An 18,992-nucleotide genomic window follows, 5' to 3' on the forward strand; every position below is an offset into this window, starting at 1 on the left:
GCTAAATCAGATTGCATCTGTATTACTATCAGGTCTCAACCATGCCACAAACTTTCATTTGGACACTTCTGGCAAACACGCTTCCCCCCTCTGGTATGGGAAAAGCTTATTATGCTCGTCAGACGAAGGGCGAATCATGGTACTGTGAAGTTAGTCTGTTTCCCTATATCCAGTTTGGCAGGCGGCTGGCAGTATTGTGGCAGGCAGCCAAGGTATGCTGATGTTGAAGCAACGGAACCCCTGCTTTTTAACCAGTTGCTTCCTAACTGATAAGCCTGCCAAATACTTTCCAAACAATAAAGGAGCCATTATGTGGGAGTTTGATTTGGTCATCTGTAGAATGGATTTGGGTGTTGTGACTTTTTTTGCGTGTGTGTGCATCCTGCAGCAGCAGTTTTAGGGATGCCAATTTCTATATAGTGAGGGGTTTATATTGAACAAGTACTATATTCTAGCATTGAGGATATAGACATATGAAAGATTATACTGCATCCAGAACTTCAAACACTCTAAAGCAGAAACGCTTGTCTGCTTGACTTTCTTGTGTTTTTTTCTTCACTTTCTTACCTTATTGGTTAAGGTAATACTTCATGCAAAGCAGCAGTATACAGTACAGCACCTACATTTACTTTAATATAGGCCTCAAAAGTATGTGGATTGCAATACAAGATAGAGCATTCCTGTAAACGTAATAATAAATGACTTGGTAATCGATCTCCATCTGTTTTTTCCAGTGGTATAGAAAAAGGTATTTCATGCAATTTTTGGATATCTAAATTACAGGTACAACTACGTGTGACACAATGTTCTTGAAATCTGACTTAAAATTATATGGGCAGAACAGAAATCGGTTTTATGACATGTTTTTGAATGAGTCTTGTGATGGATTGTGACTTGCTGTCGACTGATTAAAGTTTTTATATAGTGGTGGTGCCCCATCTGGACAGAGAATTATTAAACTGTGAAGGAGACAGATTACCAAGTCAGTTATTTCACAACAAATCCTTCAAATGCTCATCTATAACCCATGAATGCTTGTTTCAGAACTTTGCAAGAATCCATTTTTAAAGATGGCAACAAAGAAGAAATAAGAGGTCAACAGTACCTCTGTAGCCCCGTGACAAACCACGTGCATATAAAGAGTATACACAGTTTATGGTTTGAGTTTTATGGATTTATTTATTTATACACATTTTATGGTTTCTCTTGGTTTAAACTCAAACTATTTGCTAATATTGTACATTTATTAAACCAAGTTAATTGTTTTACTACAAGTCATTCAAATCTATAAGCCCACCAAAGGTCAGTTTGTTAACTCGTGTCCCACAAGGGGTTTCAGCCCTTCAAAGATGGGGCCATTTTCGATACTTTCATCCTGAAGCCTTTTTATGGGGTCATTAAATCAGACAGTAAAGCAGGTAGAAAGTAGCAGAGCTACATACAGAAAGTCAGTTAAATTGTGAGCACACTTAAGCAATTTAAAAGTGATATATCTTACTTTAGAAGGAACATGCACTTAAAAATCACTCAGGAATTTGACAATTGGACATTTTTTCAATTTTAAGGCCCCCAGCAACACAGAAATACTGAAGTGGTGGTACTTATTTTGCATGAATTCTACAGAAGACCTACCTGGTTATCTGTACAGAATAATTCATAGGGCTACTGACACTCTAAATATCTCCCTCCCCCCCACCCTTGCAAGGGGTGTATCCCAGCAAATCTTCATCATTGCGCTTAAATATTTGGCCTGGTTTCATACCTGACCTGTATCAACACAAAATATAAGCAAAATCAAAATCTTGAGGTGGGGATTTTCCTGGATTTTGGTTGATTTGACACAGAATGATCCTAAAGTTTGTTCTAATGAACAGATGCTGAAACGTGTTATACCTTACCAGTAATGTGGCACAATAATTTAAAGCCTACTCTGTATGCATTACGAAGTTTTACTGAAATCGTTGTGTTTTGATTTGCAGGTTGTGTTTGAAGTAGTCACATCAGGACAACATGGATACTTGGCCATTGATGACGTGGTCCTTCAGGGGCATCAATGCAGTAAGTCATTTTGTTTCAGGAAATATTCAAAACTAAGGGCCAGATTATTTTACCTCAGTTTTTATATATTATACAGTGCCTGTAGTAAGTATTCACCCCCTTGGATGTTTTCACAGTTTGTTGTGTTACAACCTGAAATCTTGATGCATTTAAATGGGATTTTTTTTTTTCCTTTTGATTTACACAACTTACTCAACACTTTCAATGTGTGAAAAAATTGCCTTCAGAATTCACACATTAATTTAAATGGAGTCCATCTCTGTGCAATAAAAGTGGCTCACATGATTTCAGATTAAATACACCTGTCTCTGTAAGGTCCCATAGTTGGGTCGTGCATTCAAAGCAAAGATACTACCATGAAGACCAAGGAGCTTTCAAAACAACTCCGGGAAAAGTTGTGGAAAGGCACAGATAAGGGGAGGGGTATAAAAAGATTTCAAAGGCATTGAATATCCCTTGGAGCACAGTCAAGTCGATCATTAAGAAGTGGAAGGTATACGGCACCACCCAGAATCTGTTAGAGCAGGCCGTCCTCCCAGACTGAGCAGCCGGATAAGAAGGACACTGGTCAGAGAAGCCAGCAAGAGGCCAATGACAACTCTGAAAGACCTACAGCGTTCCATGGCTGAGATGGAAGAAACTGTCCATGTGTCAACAATAGCTCAGGTACTCCACAAATCTGGCCTGTATGGAAGAGTGGCAAGAAGAGAGCCATTTCTGAAAAAAGCCCATGTAAAATCCCGCTTGGAATTTGCAAAAAGGCATGTGTGAGACTCTGAAAAGATGTGGCAAAAGATTCTGTGGTCTGATTAAACAAAAATTGAACTATTTGGCCTAAACGCAAAGCGTTATGTCTGGCACAAACCCAACACAGCACATCACCCAGGTAAAACCATCCCTACTGTGAAGCATGGTGGTGGCAGCATCATGCTATGGGGATGCTTTTCATCGGCAGGGACTGGGAAGCTTATCAGGGTAGAGGGCAAAATGGATGGAGCTAAATCCTTGAGGAAAACCTGCTTCTGTCTGCAAAAGACCTTAGACTGCGACGGAGATTCACCTTTCAGCAGGACAATGACCCCAAGCACACAGCCAAAGCGACACTGGAGTGGCTTAAAAACAAGAAAGTGAATGTCCTAGAGTGGCCCAGTCAAAGCCCGGACTTGAATCCGATTGAGAATCTGTGGCAAGACTTGAAGATTGCTGTACATGAACGATCCCCATCCAACTTGACAGAGCTTGAACAATTTTGCCAAGAAGAACCTGGTAGAGACTTACCCCAAAAGACTCACAGCTGTAGTTGTTGCCAAAGATGGTATACATATATATATATATATATATATATATATATATATATAAATAAATATGTGATCCCCAGGCTCTTGTACTTCCTATATGAAAAACTTGAATGCAAGTTGCAGTGAAAGTGCAACAGATTGGTACTAATGACAACCAAAAACAGTTACTGTAGGCTTTCGTTAAGCACTGTTAGAATTGCAGGTAGAATGTTATTACAGTGATTTCAAATTTCAGTTAGAATTCCTTGAGTGCAGCTAAACTGTTAGATTTAGATGTGGGGTTGACATAGTCATTAAAGTTATAATCATTTTAAAAGCTTCACAGGGCCTAAACTTAGCAGGTGACCGAAGTAACAGAAAAATGAAAAAAAAAATCTGTTTTTCTTTGATTGTTCAGAAAGTGGTGTAAGGTTAACAATTTTGCAAAATTCAGTAGGACAGCCATAAATACACTGAACAGATTGCAGTGTGTTCTTTTTTGTATTCTTTTAAAAAGCAATACTGTTCATTTTTAAGGTTGTTAGTTCCACTGCTCAGAGCAACCCCTTTCATGCTGTTCTCCTTGACACTCCTACTCTTTCTGCATTCAATTCCACTTTGCACATATATCCCAGGTTCAATGCTTTTTGTCTCACTTGTGCTGTTGTGGGAATTTTTCCAGTCACTGAGTTCATTTTGTTATGCCACTGTAATTTTTTTTTTATCCCTTCACTAAAAGGTAATTTTTCTTTTTGCTGAATGTGTGTGTAATATATATATATATATATATATATATATATATATATATATATATATAAAATACAGATTTAAATATAGAAGTAAAAATGATGTCACAATATATATAACACCATTACATCATGTAAGAATAAATCTACAACAACACATTGTCAATTACAGATGATGTTTCTCTGTACTTGTTGATTATGCTTCGGATACCACACCTTGAAAATCAAGTGATGCAACCTATTTCACTCAATGTTTTTCCCTCTTTATGCAAGTCAAGGTTGTTATAATAGTAGAAAACACTAGTGGAGGCTTTGAGTAAATTCTTGATGCTCATAATGCATCAGAGTAGAAAAATGCAACATGTCTAAGACGTTTGCACAGCAGTATATATATATATATATATATATATATATATATATATATATATATATATATATATATATTTGCATTCCTTTAACTTATTTTTGGGGGATTCATTTGTATTTATGAATCAATCCCTTCAGCACATCTTTATCCTGTATATTATTTCACACAGCCCTGCCATTATTGTCAGCACAATCTGGGTTACTTTAAATGACAACAATTTAGCCACCATCACTTTGGTTTTGATAAAATATACAGGCCAGTTTCCTCTGTGGTGACACTGTTGTCCTACTCAAAGACTGTACGCACACTTTAGCTTATTGAATCCAGCAGGGGCGGAGACAATGGCGCCAGAATACAACTTGCGTCTTCAGGATTTCGAAATCTCTAAGCCTATATCAAACAAGAAAGTTACATTACATCCCACTGATAAGTGTTCAAGTACTTTGAGTTGACATGGTTTTAGTTTTATTTTATTTTAAAACCAAGTAGCATTAATCTCAGCACGATTTTCATTACAGACAAGGCCTTCTTTGTATTTTGTTATCTACTATATCTTGCTTTTGACATCCATATGCAAGAAGGGAGTGGTGGAGTGAATTGAATGACTGGGTGAATTGCACTGCCCCAAATTACCTTTCGGTGTCTCATCGGTTTTTGGGCCATCCTCATTCATTGAATAAACCACAGTAGTAGAGCTCCATTAACTGTCATGTAGCATCAATTAAATAGGATTGACTGTAGGTGGGTGCGCATGACAGACACTGCCTGGAAGCTTAGAGTACTGAGGGCTGAACTGGAAGCACATTTGTCAGTTGAGGTTCATAATGATCATGTATCCATTTTGGAATTATTCCAAAATATCTGCAAGTGTTATTACATTCTTTAAAACATAGACAGATCATTATTAAGTATTTAGCAATACTAATACAAAAGACAACTGGGCATTTAATACAGAGTCAAATATGATAGCAGACTGCTATGTCAAATGATACTAGTTCTGGGATGAACATGGACTTTTCAAGATTTAGATATTCATTTGTAAATTCATTCATTTTCAAAACGTTATCAAAGCCATTATATGTAACACTATTAAACTTGAAAAATATCCCAGAAGTAAGAAAGGCCTTACTTTACCCTCGTGAATTAACTACAAAATAAAGAATGTTATACAGTTGTTAAATCTTGTGCGTATTTCAGGTAAAAACATAAAGTAGACAATGCATTTTTTAAAAATAATCCCTGCCATTGTTGTGTCTTTACAATAAACAAAGTAGCCATAGACACGTTTTCATAAAGTAATAACATTATATTCCACTTAACAAAAATTATGAAAGAAAATGTAAATGTTGAACACTATACAAGTCATTTCTTTTACACCTGTATCAAATTACAGACAGAAACGGACCCTGATTGACTCTCTTCCCCTATATATATATATATATATATATATATAGATAGATAGATAGATAGATAGATAGATAGATAGATAGATAGATATATGTATGTGTGTATATATATATATATATATATATATATATATATATATATATATATATATATATATATTGTAACGGCCCGGCACCCACTCGGGTTCGTGCCCCTTTAAAATCAGGACCAAGCACACAGAAATTGAGTTTTTTTTTTAAAGCGTGGTTGCGCTAATTTTTAATAAACACACAAAATAAAACAAACAGAAATAAACACCTAACTCCCACTGGAGCGCTAACTAAACAGGTTTTTCCCTCACTACCTTGCAGGACGGCTAAGCCGTTTACCTGCAAACACAAACACAGCACTTACTCTTAGGGCTGCTCGGAAACAGAGCACGTCTTCTGTCTCCTTCTACTCAGCAGCCCCGTACAGCCAAGCTGCACGTCTTATATACCCTGCACCTGACATTAATTTACAATACATATCAGGTGCGGTTGATAATTAAACAATAAACAAATTAACAAAATAATAAAACAATTAAACAAAATGTGCATAAGCACATGTTTTCTTCAGGGAGGGCACTAACCCCCTCCCTGATGCGTTACACATCCTTCCCCTCAAGTGTGCAACACTGATCGGCCATTCCAAGGCCACCCCCTCCCCTAAAACACAACCACCCACCCTCGAGTCCACAAATGTCAATTTTCGCCCTCTTACACGGGCGGGCTTGAGGGTGGGTCGGTTCCTCCGGCGCTTCCAGGAAGGGACCTTGAACCGGCGACACGGGACCCCACCGGGATGACAGGGCCGACCGAAGCGACGGCCGGGGAACAGGAGGCTGCAACAGCGGGCAGAGGTCTTCACCTGGGGACCGGCGCAGCGATGTCCGATCACCCAGGGGGAGCTTAGCAGCGAACAGGGGGAGCACCAGCGACGTCTGGCAGCAGCCCAGCGACGTCTGGGTGCTTGGGGAGAGCGGAGTAGGGAACCAGGGGCAGAACTGTGGCCGATGGTGCAGACTCCTGGGCTCCAGGCCAAGCGCAGGGAGGTCTAGGAAGACCGGCAGGGTGTCCAGGAGCAAGGGGCAAGGGACCGCACTGACCAGCGCCGGATCCTCTTCCGGTGTTGTGGGCTGGAGCTGTGGTGGAGGTGCGGTGCTCACCTCCTCTGGCTCCGGGACGGTCTCTTCCTCCTGTTCTCCCTGCCGCAGCTCCTCTGGTGCAGGCGATTCCGTGGTTTCTCTCGCCGGCACCGCCTCTTCTGCCTGCTCCCACTTTTGGAGCAGCAGCTCCAATTCTGTCGGCTCCCGTTCTTTTATTTCTAACGGGGGCCACCCAAACTCTCTCTCCCATCTCTCAGTCTGCTCTATTTGAGCAGCAGTATTGCGGTTGATTCTCGCAATTAACTCCTCAATGCTTTCCATTTCTAGGGTCGTAGGGGCGCCCACACACTCTGACACCATATGTAACGGCCCGGCACTCACTCGGGTTCGTGCCCCTTTAAAATCAGGACCCAGCACACAGAAATGGAGTTTTTTTTAAAAGCGCGGTTGCGCTAATTTTTAATAAACACACAAAATAAAACAAACAGAAATAAACACCTAACTCCCACTGGAGCGCTAACTAAACAGGTTTTTCCCTCACTACCTTGCAGGACGGCTAAGCCGTTTACCTGCAAACACAAACACAGCACTTACTCTTAGGGCTGCTCGGAAACAGAGCACGTCTTCTGTCTCCTTCTACTCAGCAGCCCCGTACAGCCAAGCTGCACGTCTTATATACCCTGCACCTGACATTAATTTACAATACATATCAGGTGCGGTTGATAATTAAACAATAAACAAATTAACAAAATAATAAAACAATTAAACAAAATGTGCATAAGCACATGTTTTCTTCAGGGAGGGCACTAACCCCCTCCCTGATGCGTTACAATATATATATAGATATATGTATGTGTGTATATATATATATATATATATAGATAGATAGATAGATAGATATATGTATGTGTGTATATATATATACACACAGTGCCTTGCAAAAGTATTCAGACCCCTGACCAATTCTCTCATATTACTGAATTACAAATGGTACATTGAAATTTCGTTCTGTTTCAAAATCAATTATTGTAAGGTGACATTGGTTTTATGTTGGGAAATATTTTTAAGAAAAATAAAAAACTGAAATAGAAAAATATCCCAGGAGTAAAGAATAAGTTGTGTAGGCCTTACTTTACCCCAGTGAATTAACTACAAAACAAAGGATGCCAAATAGCAGGTCAGGTTAAACGTTGTTTTGTTTATTCCAGAAATAAATAGTACATAAAGTTTACACAGCATTTTATTTAATTTATTTTTTCATTCCTTGACATTGCCGTTTCTTCACAGTAAACCGTGGCCATCGACACGTTTTCATAAAGTAATAACATAAGGTTTACTTGTGCCTTTTTGTAGCTGAGCAAGCAAATGACAACTGAAATTTAACTTTAAACACGTAAAATAAAACAAAACTTGGAAATGGTGTTGTAAAGTGAAGGTGAAAAAAACACACCGTTTTGCTTCTCGTTTATTACATTCCACATAACAAAGTCGCAACAAAATATATATATCAGGGATAGAAGTTAACTTTTTAAGGCAGTAGTGAGGATTTGCTAACTGCCTGGAAAGTAGGAAGCAAAATGTTCATATTTGGTAGTGGTTTATTCGAATAATAATTATATATAAAAATAATTACAAAAATAAACACCTACCTACGGTTTTAAATAGGCTGAATAACCCAAACTATCGCAATGTAGACCTATATTTAAATCAAAAAGTATTTATTGAAACCACCTTGTGCTGAACTAAGTAATGGAACTCATGCAATTCCTTGTCAAAATGTATTTTGTTTTATCCTGAAGTTCTACAAGAATGCAGCCATATCTGCCATCTAAGCATTAACCAGGTTATGTTTCATCGGTGCAAATTAAGTGGTATGAAATTATCCTCTTATGTGTGCCGCAATATCGTAGAATCCTGCATTGTATGACCTTATAAATTATAAGGTTACAATCACAACCGAGCTGTTTTGAAAATGAAAGCTAATTCCACCACGGTACCGCTACATTTAAAAGATTCGTGCAATGTGTTATACTAACTGATTTGTTCATAAATATGTATGCTCACACCCTGCTTTTTACTGCATTCCTAAGTGCTGTACAATTTAGAAGAAATTAACTAAGAAGTAATAACAGAATAAGGGATATCAACCAAGGTTTAAAAAATATATATATGCTGGGTTTGTTTTATTAAACAGTGACATTAGCTAGCCATGTGTGTATATTCATATACAGAATATATATGTACAGAATCTCATCAAGCAGCTTCTTGAAGGATCCCAGGGTGTCAGCTTCAGCAACATTACTGGGGAGTTGGTTCCAGACCCTCACAATTCTCTGCGTAAAAAAGTGCCTCCTATTTTCTGTTCTGAATGCCCCTTTATCTAATCTTCATTTGTGACCCCTGGTCCTTGTTTCTTTTTTCAGGTCAAAAAAGTCCCCTGGGTCGACATTGTCTATACCTTTTAGGATTTTGAATGCTTGAATCAGATCACTGTGTAGTCTTCTTTGTTCAAGACTGAATAGATTCAATTCTTTTAGCCTGGCTGCATATGACATGCCTTTTAAACCCGGGATAATTCTGGTTGCTCTTCTTTGCACTCTTTCTAGAGCAGCAATATCCTTTTTGTAACGAGGTGACCAGAACTCAACACAATATTCTAGATGAGGTCTTACTAATGCATTGTAAAGTTTTAACATTACTTCCATTGATTTAAATTCAACACTTCTCACAATATATCTGAGCATCTTGTTGGCCTTTTTTATAGCTTCCCCACATTGTCTAGATGAAGACATTTCTGAGTCAAGATAAACTCCTAGGTCTTTTTCATAGATTCCTTCTTCAATTTCAGTATCTCCCATATGATATGTGTGGTCCAGTGGTTAAAGAAATGGGCTTATAACCAGGAGGTCTCCAGTTCAAATCCCACCTCAGCCACTGACTCATTGTGTGACCCTGAGCAAGTCACTTAACCTCCTTGTGCTCCGTTTTTCGGGTGAGACGTAGTTGTAAGTGACTCTACAGCTGATGCATAGTTCACACACCCTAGTCTCTGTAAGTCGCCTTGGATAAAGGCGTCTGCTAAATAAACAAATAATAATATTTATAATGCACATTTTTTTTGCCTGCGTGCAGTACTTTACACTTTTCTCTATTAAATGTCATTTGCCATGTGTCTGCCCAGTTCTGAATGCTGTCTAGATCATTTTGAATTACCTTTGCTGCGGCAACAGTGTTTGCCACTCCTCCTATTTTTGTGTTGTCTGCAAATTTAACAAGTTTGCTTACTATACCGGAATTAAATCATTAATGTAGATTAAGAATAGCAGAGGACCTAATACTGCTCCCTGTGGTACACCACTGGTTACCTCGCTCCATTTTGAGGTTTCTCCTCTAATCAGTACTTTCTGTTTTCTACATGTTAACCACTCCCTAATCCATGTGCATGCATTTTCTTGAATCCTACTGCGTTCAATTTGAGAATTAATCTTTTATGCAGGACTTTGTCAAAAGCTTTCTGGAAATCTAAATAAACGAACTATCTACCTATTATGTGTTTATTTTTAGTGTGGGTAGGTCATTGCCTGTTAGCTTATACAATTGTAATGTTTTTAATAGTTATTTAATTTGACTTTTGGTCTATAAAATAAACGTCATACCTTGAAATTGGATCCACGTTGTTCTGTACTGTAAGCATGTGTACTGGCTGTCCAATACGATTTGCATTGTGGGCCTCGCGCTTATCGACATGGGGCGGTACAAACCTCAGTCATCTATCGGGAAGCTTTATGAAAGATACTAATATTGTACGTGTTAAAAAAAAATAATACCGGTAATTATGTACTTGTTCACTCAGGGTTGGTCATATACTGCAGCGTAAGGTATCAGAAAAATGCTACTGCATAAAAAAACTAGTAGCAAATTAAGAGTTTTGGGAAGTAAAATGCTACCAAATGTACATTAACTTCGAGCCTGGATGTACAGTCTATATAAAAATCACTACACAACATTTTCAGGAAGTTGGGTACTGTTTAAGCGAGACATTTCAGAATGACGTGCTTGCCTTTTTTCTGTCCTATGAGACTCTGACTCGCTCTAATGCAGCACAACGCATTTTTGTCCCAGATGGCTTTCCATAGAGATCACTGGTTTGTTTATTTTTTGCTGTCTATAACTTTTAAATACAGACTCAAGAGCTGCTGTGTTGATCCCTTATATATATATATATATATATATATATATATATATATATATATATATATATATATATATATATGATATAGTAGCGCCTTTAAGAATCCAAGCTTACAACTTTTATGTTTCAAAACCACAGCTTTTTTTATTTAGCAAATAGAGTGAACAGCAACACTCACTAGAGCACGGGCTGATCTAAACTGACAATCAGGATACTCCAGGAAAATGCCCCCTACTGCTCTGTGCTCGCCAATGGGGTGCCGGCGGGACTCACCCACCAACTCACAGTAACAGCAGCAGTGACAGTGGCAAGCAGGTGAGAAGCAAGGGAAAGCGAGCAGCAATACATATAAAATCTCACACAGATAATGTCCCTCTTAGCGGGATAGCCTACTTATTCTCAAAGTAGTTTTGTTTAAACAAACTCCACATGTGTAATAATCATTAGTTACAACAGTGGAGGCTTACGTGTGAGGTGTCACATGAACTGTAGATATAAATCTGATAACATACTGTCTTAATATTGAAATATTTTTTTAATGGTGTTGCTATGTGTATTTTATTTACCCCGTGCCAGAAATAACTATTCTCTGCTCTTAAATAATAACCTGTATTAGTAAATGGTTGTGTTTTAAGCAATATGACCGATAATTTCTTAATTCTGTTCACCATCAACTGAACAAATGACTTTTATTTATTTATTTATTCATTGTAAGTTACAATTTTTCTAACAACCACACTGCAGCACCAGTTTTGAGCAAAGGATAGATCTATAAAAAACCTACTGTGGTAGTGTGAGAGGGAAGGCCGGGCGCTTGGGTGATCCTGCTGGGGGGCATTCTCCTAATCCTCGTTTAGCCCTGACAGGATACAAATCCAGCAGAAGCTCTGGCCGGTGAATCGGAATAGAACAGAGAACGAGAGTATACAGAAGGAAAACAAATAGAGTGCCTGTACTTGAAACAGCAACAGGCGGAATTTGAAGGCAGTGGAGGTGGCCCATACTGGGACAGTGTGTACATTAGCTCAGAGGGGGTCTGGTCAACCCCATAGTCCGTAGTGAAGAATAGGGGAGGTAGCGAGACCCTGCATAAAACAGTATTTATTTTGTAGTTTGGTTTACAATGTTTGGTTTTCCTTTTTACTTTCATCGTTTGATTTTCTCACTTTGCTACTGATTTAACTGGCACTTGCATGTGCTGAAAGGACAGTGACAAAAGCGCAATAAAATAACAAATACTAAATGAAGTGCATCCCCCACCATAAATAACTTCAAATTGCATCGATTTTCCGTGCTGCCTTCTGTATGAGTCTTGACAAAGTGAAGACGCCCCCCCCCACACCAATAAGAAATAGAACAGTCCATTTTTTTAATCTTCGTCAACAACTGTAAAACCGCCATCGTGTATTTTATGAACGTTTTAAGAATATTTAACTGTTACGACCATTACTTTATACGACGAAGAGAAGGAAGGAGTATAGAAGATTTTTTTTTTTGTTCCTGTCGGAAAGACGATAGTGACACAATCATATGCTTTTTGTATATTTTGTAAGGCACAGTTAAAGTTATCAATTTTATACAACAGGCCTCCGTTTTTTTTTTTGTTTGTTTTGTTTTTTTTGTTCTCCGCTATTACTAAGATTTTTTTAGTAATTTGTGATTTGCATAGCAGGATTTAGGGGAGTTGTGTTTAACAGAAGAGGTTCGTTTTTTCTTTTATGTAGCAAGAAATATTGGTGTGTCCTCGTCCCTGTATTATTAATTGTGTTCTTTTGAGAACAGAATATCGTATTTGGGAGGATTTTTCACGGTCAAATGATAACAGTATTATTTGTTTTACTCTTGTGTCCACACTGCTTTTAACATTATGTGGTAGTAGAATTACCTCTGCTCTCACTTTACAGTTAACTTGTATGACATACTTACCAAACCAAACAGTATGTAAAATAATAATTTTTTTTTTTTTTTTTTTTTTTAAACGTTTAAACAGTTGCATAGTAATCATTATTGTTCAAATTGTTCCATGTTGGTGTATTGGATCAGATATAGCTTGCATTTTTAAAATTGATTAATATTGTTGACTTTGTTAATCCGGCCCTGTTTACATGGGATCAACTGGGTAGAAAAATAGTTAATCCACCCTGAGTAGAGCTGTAAATTTGATTAACAAAATAGGACTTTGTCACCTGGATCAGTGGGTCCTTGGGATGCATATCCTGCTTCGTACTTTACAGTCCACTCACTATTTTCTGTAGGAGTCTAACCCTGATTAAGGTTACTATCATATTTCTTTGATCGTTATCATACTGTGCAAATTTTATACCGGCCCATCACTACTCGCCTCTAAATGGCAAGAGAATCATATAGTTCAGTATAATATAAATATTCAAACAGCATGAACAAAGGGTCCTGAAAAAAAAACAAAGAACAAAATGTGCATGAGAGAAATGGATCTGTTGTAATGTGCAAACCAGCCAGCAGAGAAGTCTGAACCAGCAATAGTGTAATGCTGATAGTACATGGGTGGGTGTCTTATTTTCTGTGGTGCTCCCAGTACACACACACACACACACACACAGACACGCACACAGACTTCACAAATTAAAATAGGAAAATATAAAAAGAAAATGTCTAGAAGAGCACATTTACACATGTGACAAAAAAAAAAAACGAGCAAAAGTTTTTTCAAGCATTTACTTCACAGTGAGACTTTTAATGATACATGTTTTTAGTACCTGGCTGGAGGTAATTTATTCCAGGCACTTACAGCACACGAGGCACATGTTTCCCAGATGTATTTTTCTTTTGGTTTAACTAGAATGCCCTCTTACTATTTTTAATGAAATAAACTAGGCAAGACTAAAAGCGACTGAAAAATCAATCAAGTATGGTCATCTGCTACCAAAAAGAAACCTTTTTTATTTAAATTATTTTTTATTTATGTGACACTTTTGAAAGTTAAACTGGCTTTAAATCAGGAACAGCTGCCTTAGGGGAAACTCGGTCACCAAGAGGCTGAATTTAAAATCAATTTTTCTACCTGCATTAGGAATGAATTAAACATTAAATTCTTAACGTTTGCTGAAAGTAATGGAAGTATGGGATAATTTATCACAAGCTCATTTGCATTTTTACAATATATTCATTTCTGTGGTCAAGTGAAGACATGCAAATTATCTTAAAGTAATCCACTGTCACTTTATAATTGGTTATGAATTAGGAAAATGTAATTACATAAAATTAAGCAATGCTTAATTTATTAGATCTCCCACATTTCCTATATGTAGGATTCAGATATTGTAACAAAGGGGATTTTTTTTTTTTTTTTTTTTTAATGGTATTTGTTTCTGAGCTTTTGGTGATAATAAACTTTTGTTCTGTACAGAAACTTCAGTACTTCACTTCCTATCCATCGTTTTCAACTTCAAGAGGTTGTGTTAAGGAATGCAGTTGGAAACATGTCAATCACAGAAAAAGCAGGGATAGGTTACTGGGAAGACGAGCCAAAGCATGAAACTTCTGGCAGTTTGAGTTTTAGAATGTTTGGATATTATTATTATTATAATTATTATTATTATTATTGAAAAATATAAATTTGAAAAAAATACGCTCATTAAAAAGTCATAATATAAAAAAACTAAACCTTCTGAATTGTTTTTCAGTTTACTAGAACTCCAACTCCCAGAAACAATTCACATATATCACCTGCGTTCCTTCATGATGGGAAGGAGGTATGAAAAAATACCAATAAACATGAAATAAGTGTTTAACATAACATGTGCATCTTTCATATAGGAACATTTTACATCTACATTACCTCATGCGTATTAAAGGGTACATAAGGACCTTTTTATTTTATTGTGTTACATGTTCCCATGTGTTGCTACAACTATTTACTTAAGGTGTGTGTATTGTTTTAATTTTATTTATTTTATTTTTTTTACATTTTGACCACTTTTTTAAACTTTTAAATTGCATTCCCTGCCTCAGATGGCTTCCCATGTACCTGCATGGACCTCTCAGAACTACATTCCCCATCATCCTCCTTGCTCACTGGTAAATCCATCTCAGTTACATATGTGAGCAGGAGGATGATGGGAAATGTAGTTCTGTGCTGTCCCTTCCCGGGATCGAATGCCTTAAGTCGGCTACTGGTGCTCTCCCATAAGCTGCTAGCTTCGGTTGAAGTGTAAAATAAAAATGGTGTTTTTTATTATAAAAAATATATTAAAATAACGGTAACTGTTTGTTTACTGTTTTGTGTGAGAACAAATAGTTTTCTCTGTTGTATTTTCTGCTTTTTTTCACAGAAATACTAACGCGGCGGCTGAGCTGAGCTGTCCGGCGTTTGACAGAGACGCGCGCACTGGGTCAAGCTGCTTGCAGTTTTTCCCAGTGTCTCTGTACCACATTAAGATCTGCTTGCAGAGTTAGTGTGAAGACTGTTAGGGCTCTAGCACTGGGCTTCAATCTGTGGTTAGCCAAAAAGCGTTTTAGGTGGGCATCCTTATCTCGCTTCTGTGGTAACTGTAGGTCCCAGACCTGCTTCAGTTCCTGCCAGTACTTTGTACAATGAACAAGGTTACCTTTCCGATTCACTAGCAGTCGCTGGGCTCAGCTCTGCTTTGGGTCTGATTGCTTGTAGTCCTTCCCGCAGTGTTTCGTTGCCGCTCTGGCCTCTGCTTGCAGTACCATTGTGAAGGCTGTCATGGCTGACAGCAGGCTTCCTCCAGTCTTAGGACTGTGAAGCCAGAAGCTATACGGGTGGGCATCCCCGCATATTTCTTCTTCGGTAACTGTAGGTCACTGATCTACTACTGTTCTTAGTGAACAAGGTTACTGTAACGGCAGTGGACTGTGCTCTGCACCATACCATATGGTTTGCACCGTTCTTATACCGTGCACTGTACCGTACACCATACTGTACCGTGTGTACCGTACACCTGTACCAGGGATATTGTGCGCTATATACTGACTGTATATACCGTACATTGCACATTATAATATATCATTAGAACTATACCGTATCGTTTATACCGTACTGTGTATACTGTGCATTGCCCATCATACTGTACTGCACTGTACATACTGTCGTACTGTATGTACTGTATAATATATCATTAGCACTGTACTGTACCATTTATACTGTTCCGTGTATACTGTGCATTGCCCACCATACTGTACTGCACTGCCCTGTCCTTATTGTGCACAGTTCTTATTCACCAGCTCGAGCTGCTGTGGTGTGGGTCTGTGGCTCTGTGAAAGAGATTTCAACAAAATTCAACAAGCAGGTGGTGGGTAGGAACCTGGCTGCTATAGTAGCAGCAAGACGCCAGCTTTGGCATTCTCAGGCGCGCACAGCAGACGGTGACAAGGCACCATTGCTGGATACTCCCATTACTCCAGGACACACTTTTGGTCCTGCAGTAGATGACATGCCGCAGCGCTCTCATCGGGCGCGGGAGTCTACGAAGGAACTGGTGCGTCTGCTTCCGAAGAGGCCGCCTCCAGTATGTAGACCGGTGCCAAACTGGAGACCAAGGTTCCAGCAGCCTCAGAGACCGGCACAGCCTGCTCCTGCTAAAGCCAGAGGGGGTTTCCACAACTGACCCGCGGCTGCGCAAAGAGGAACTTCAATAAGTTCTGACATCAAGCGCAAAGGCAAAAGCCTCAGGCTAAGCCTCAGGCAAAGCAGCAGCCCTAGCAATTTGTTGCCACAGGCCCAGGGCCCCTTTTCAGGGAGTCACCTAGAGTACTGGTGTCAATGCACCTCGTACACCTGGGTGCTCAATACTGTACAGACCGGTTATTCTCTACAATTCAAACACGGTCCTCCTCCATTTCGAGGCATGACTACAACGTTGGTCATCGATCTGCGAGACACATTAGTATTGTTTCAGGAGGTGACAGCCCTGCTGCAGAAGCAGGCTATTAGCACAGTCCATCCTCTTCACTTCGATAAATGTTTTTACTCCAGGTATTTCCTGGTGCCCAAACAGGATGGTGGCCTCAGACCAATCCTAGATGTCAGACAAGTCAACCCTTATCTTAACCATGCAGCAGTTGTTGCAGTCAATAAGGCCAGGCAACTGGTTCACTACGGTGGATTTAAAAGACGCTTACTTTCACATCCCAATAAAATCAGGGCACAAGAAGTACCTCAGGTTCGCTTTCCAAGGGACAGCGTACACGTTTCGGGTTCGGTCTCTCTAGCCCCCGTGCATTTTCAGTGCATGGAAGCTATTCTGGCCCTCTTGAGACTCAGGGGCATCAGAGTGCTCAATTACCTGAACGATTGGCTCATTTGTGCTCAATCTCCAGCGCAGGCAGGGGCTCACACGAAACCCGTCACAGATCACCTGTTCCGGTAAGGTCTGTCAGTGAACTAGCAAAAAGCCAGCTCACACCTTCACAGACAGCCTCCTATTTAGGAGTGTGTCTGGATTCCAAGACCATGTTGTCCACTCTGTCCGAAGACAGAGTGCAGAGAATAGCTGCTTGTCTGAAGCTTTTTCAGCTCAGCAAGAAGCTCACAGTAGTGATGTTTCAGCGGCTTCTGGGCTTGATGGCAGCAGCTTCCCAGACTCTCCCCTTGGGTCTTCTGCATATGCACCCTCTCCAAGGCTGGTTCAACAGCAGGGTTTTTCAACCCACTTTGAACAGCGGCCGTCTGCTGACAGTGTCTCGGCACTGTCTGCAGGCACTATCCTGGTGGACACAGCCTGCTCACGTACACTTAGGCATAGTGCTGGTCAGTGTTACCAGGAGAGAGGTTGTCACCACAGATGCGTCCAGCCTCGGCTGGGGTGCCGCGTGGAACGGCAGGGGAGTGCAAGGAGTATGGAGACCCCCATGGCAGGGTCTCCATGTAAAGTATTCTGGAACTGCAGGCAGTGTTTCTAGCCATACATAATTTTTTACAGGAGGTGCAGGGCAGACATGTGCTTGTCCGGACAGACAACACTACTGTGGTGGCATACATAAACCACCAGGGCTGGACCCCAAGTCTCCACCATCACCTCCCTTCACTGCGGGCAGTACATCTTCCCAGGGTGACGAATTGGGCAGTGGACCTCCTTTCAAGGACAGTCCCCAGTGCCTCGGAATGGAGGCTTCACCCAGAAGTGGTGAGCCTCATTTGGAAACGGTTTGGGAGAGCACAGGTGGACCTGTTTGCCTCCCAAGAATCAACCCATTGCCCCCTTTGGTTCTCAATGACGGGAGCCAGGGACCCGCTGGCAATAGATGCCTTGGCACACCAGTGGCCGAGGCAGCTTCTGTATGCCTTTCCTTCACTTACCATGCTCTCGCTGTGCTTAGAAAAGATCAGGAAAGACCGGGCCTGGGTGTTATCAATAGCCCCTTGGCTTTATTATAGTCTTCCAGAGCTGCACATCAAGTTATTCATATCAAGAGAGCACTGCCACGAAAGTGCACATTTTTAATAAACATAACTGAGTACTAGCTGTAGCGGATCCTATACCACACATCACACTTGCACAGTCCTAGTTACATTTACCCACCAGAGTGGCTGGCAGCAAAGTAAACTGTTTAGCCTGTTTCATGTCTGTAATGCCAGGAGTCTGCTCCCATGAATTTATAATTCTGCTACTTTGTTTTACTTTCCATTAGTTCACTGCCAGCTGCTGAATGGAATCTGTACAGAATATTGTGTCTGTATGTTTAGGAATTCCTGTGAAAATACTACCGGATTACCTTGTATGGTTATCGCACTATGAACTTGATTGCTTGGTCATATTTTAAAGTGTTTGAAACCTGGCGTATTAATAAATCTTTCAAGGAGATTATTCTTCCATTT

General features: G+C 39.7%; 1 protein-coding gene across 8 annotated transcripts in view; it reads left to right on the forward strand.

Annotated features, from left to right (window-relative positions):
* The window catches only part of LOC117394169 (receptor-type tyrosine-protein phosphatase mu-like), a 296,513-nt gene that overhangs the window by 102,810 nt on the left and 174,711 nt on the right, over positions 1 to 18,992 (forward strand). For all 8 annotated transcript variants that reach the window (XM_059015556.1, XM_059015565.1, XM_059015574.1 and 5 more), the window contains exon 4: positions 1,980 to 2,058. In XM_059015556.1, coding sequence (XP_058871539.1) covers positions 1,980 to 2,058 — 79 coding nt within the window. The remainder of the gene's footprint in view (positions 1 to 1,979; positions 2,059 to 18,992) is intronic.

Source organism: Acipenser ruthenus, chromosome 3, assembly GCF_902713425.1.
Source record: "Acipenser ruthenus chromosome 3, fAciRut3.2 maternal haplotype, whole genome shotgun sequence".
In the NCBI taxonomy this organism is placed as follows: domain Eukaryota; kingdom Metazoa; phylum Chordata; class Actinopteri; order Acipenseriformes; family Acipenseridae; genus Acipenser; species Acipenser ruthenus.